The 3423-nt window shown below is 43.2% G+C and overlaps 1 protein-coding gene across 1 annotated transcript in view; it reads left to right on the forward strand.

The window, feature by feature from the left end:
* Nucleotides 1–3423, forward strand: part of LOC101846614 — a gene marked incomplete in the record, with an annotated part of 36952 nt that overhangs the window by 18305 nt on the left and 15224 nt on the right. Inside the window, 1 exon segment of the mRNA XM_005088951.3 lies at nt 2101–2186. Coding sequence (XP_005089008.2) covers nt 2101–2186 — 86 coding nt within the window.

Genomic DNA, 3423 nt, shown 5'->3' on the forward strand with positions numbered 1-3423 from the left:
GGGGGGAAGGTAAAGAGAATATTAAGGCGGCGTGTGGCGCGCAGCGCACGCGACGTCCGTGGAAGACGCTCGCGCAAGAGAATATACCAGAGAGGGGTTATAATTACCAGGGAGGGTTTACAGTAATATTACTGTAAACTCTCTGGTATTACTGTAAACTCTCTGGAATATACCCACTAGGGCTTGGCAATGATTGGCTTTAGGAAAAAATCCGGATAATATACCGACCTGCATAAATAACGCGAAAAAGTAACACCATGTATAGAAAACAAAACTGAGTATTTTCGTGAGTTTTCGTTTGTCTCTATTCACAATCTGTTCTTGTTATTAGATTGTCTCGATTAAAAAAAACCACAACACGCTCATTGCCCGATTATGCATCATACAATACAACCTGACAAAGCAACCCTCTCAATGGTACGCAGTTAAAACGTGAATTGAATCGTGAATTTTTGCTCACATGTAAGTTGGTCGGGCCTTGAAATTCTCTGCTCTAAAATGTTTGATTGAGTGTGGAATAGTCAAGCTGCCAAGATTATGTGCGGAAAATCGAGAAAGAGAAATTGGACGTCTGCAAGCCGGCGAGAGCCCTCAGCAGGTGGCAACAGTCCTGGGAGTGCATGCCAGCACTATCTACAGCCTACACAAGATTCTAGGCAACCAACTCCACGAGAGATCTCCAAAGAAGCGAAAGACCTCAACTGACAACAGCTGCCCAAGACCGCTTCGTCGTGCGTCAGCATCGCCGAGATCCACGATTGTCTGCCTCCCTGACAGCCCAGAACACCATATGAACGCACGGTAGAGCCGTGAGTGACCGCACCATACGCCGCCGATTTGTGGCCACGGGGCTGCGTTGTCGGCGTCCGGAGCAGAGAGCACCCGTGAACTTCCATCATCGACGAGCTCGTCTCCAGTGGGCTCAGAACCACGTTAAATGGCGTCATCAAGAGTGGCAGCGTGTGATCTTCAGAGACGAGAGTCGCTTCTGCATCAATCCTGATAATAGACCGCTCCGAATTTGGCGCCGTCCCGGACAGTACTCTGACGAGAACATCTTGGAGAGAGACCCACGGGGAGTTCAAAGCGGGATGATATGGGGCACAATCGGTATCAATAAAAGACTGGGCCCCTTAATCTTCCAACATTTAGGACCAGGACGTGGTAACGAAGCGACGGAACAACCCTACATCAACCAAGTTCTGCAGCCCCATGTTGCTTTATTTTTCCAGAGACCTCAAAACCACCCCTTTCAGCAGTAAAACGCCCGCCCTCTTATAGCACGTGCTACCCAGCAGTTCCTGGTGCAGAACAACATACCCACCATGCCTCACCCACCCCGATCACCAGTTGTGAACCCAATAGAACACCTTTGGGACATCCTTCCGAGGCGTCTCAACCAACTCCAGCCCAGACCCCGGACAGCTACACAACTGGATGATATTCTTCAGGAGTGGGTGCAGGTCCCCAACTGCCAAATCAATCGCTTGGTCCACTCTATGCACCGCAATTGCACTGCTGTCATCAACGCTAATGGGGGCCATACCAGATACTGACTGGAACTTAAGCCCCAAGATCAAGGTCATTGATGCCCAATAACAAAATCTGTCCCCAAACAAATCCCCAACTCTCAAACATTGTTTTGTGCAATTTTAAACACCTCAAACCCGTTTCTCTAAATAAAAATATTGCTTCAATTTGCTCTCTTCTAGTGTCATGTGAATTCGCATTACTTTTGCCGGTAAGTATATTTTTGCTCACCTCTTCGGCAAATATGTTCTGAACTGCTTTGGCATATTTCCATGTGTTAGAACCACTTTGACAAAACGGGCTAGAACCCCTTCAACAAATTGGTGCACCCACTTCCGCAAACGTGTCAGGAAAGAGTCTGAATTCGGATAATGTTTCATTGAGAATTTTCCGGCTATCCGGAGAGATTATCGGGATTTTGCCCACCTCTAACAGAGAACCGATCCCAGCCCGGCCCGTCTCACTCGAGTGCCTCAAATTTTGACGGTACATGTCCGTGGTAAGTATAATTTAGCGCATGATTTCTGTTCTCATCTAGTAATATATACATTTGTCACCCATTTATTTCAGAGCGCAAGTTAAAGAAAGTCGACGTATTCCATCTTTTGACAGATGTCATTTCTAATATACCCACCACTTTTGGATATTTCAGTGGGGTAAGTTTTGTTATTCTGCAGCTATAGCACAAGTTAAGAATTGTTTCGACAGTGTCGTAAAACATAATAAACACTAGTTTGATTGTCAATTATTCCTTTTACCTAAGAGCAGGAACAGGAGATGGAATCTTAAATTCAAAGCTCAGTATTAGAAAATACTTTTGTCTGTTACATCGTCAGCTAGCTGTTCAAATGTTCTAAGCACAGAAAGCACAATTTTAAAAATTCTTTTAACACTTGTATCTACTTTGGGTTTTTTTCTTGATTAATTATTCCACATGTAGAATTTGAATTTGAACAAAATATTTCAGGAGCACGCGAAACCAATACCACAGATTAAGAAACCGCAATTTAAAGAAAAGGTCAAGCTTTTGAGCTTAGTATATAATTCCGTGTCACGACGCAGTGGAATCAAATGCTCGTCAACTTTTGGGCATGTGAGTTATTTGTATCATAAAGCCTGTTAATTTGCCTAGCTTTCGATGAAAAAAAAATACTCACCTATCCTGAGCAGAAGTCGAGATATTTGCAATTTAGAGGTGGGAGTCACCTCATTTCAAAGGTAAAATTGACGAGAAAATGGCCGCCAAAATTTGGTGACATCCATTGCTTGAGTCCTTGGAAAAAGAAAATTTACATTTTGGTGTGACTTAAATCGACCATTTTCAGTAAAATCTACACAGAAATGTATTTTTTAAGGATATTATAGGTGTTTACAAAAAACAAAAATTTTATGAAAATTGCCAAAAGGGAGTAAAATACCTGTTTGTTCGATTGTATCGTTTTGACGAGAGGCTAATTTCGCCACGATTCCCGACGTATAACATTTGAACAGCTGGCCGACGATGTGCACTTTTGCCGAACCAGTTTTACGACTGGTTACGGATCGAACCCCCCCCCCCCTTTAAATCATTATACTGAAACCACCTACTTCGCTCTATTTTGTATTGCCTTTTCTTCAATGTGGTCAATAATTCTTAGCGGTATTGAAATTAAAGAAACAAAAACATCCATCCCTTTTCACCACCCCCAGGTCACTGAAAACGCACATTTTAAACTAGTAGATGCACCAATTTCTCTTAGTTCTTCTTTTAGTTGAAGTATTCATGCAACAAAAAACAAAAACAAAAACCCAAATCAAGATCCCCCATGACCCCTCTCCTCTTACATTCAAGCACCCATTTCATACATATCTTCTCAAACAACGCTCATAAAGGAAAAAGACCCCCCCCCCCCC

This window comes from Aplysia californica, unplaced genomic scaffold (assembly GCF_000002075.1).
Source record: "Aplysia californica isolate F4 #8 unplaced genomic scaffold, AplCal3.0 scaffold00001, whole genome shotgun sequence".
Classification (NCBI taxonomy): Eukaryota; Metazoa; Mollusca; class Gastropoda; order Aplysiida; family Aplysiidae; genus Aplysia; species Aplysia californica.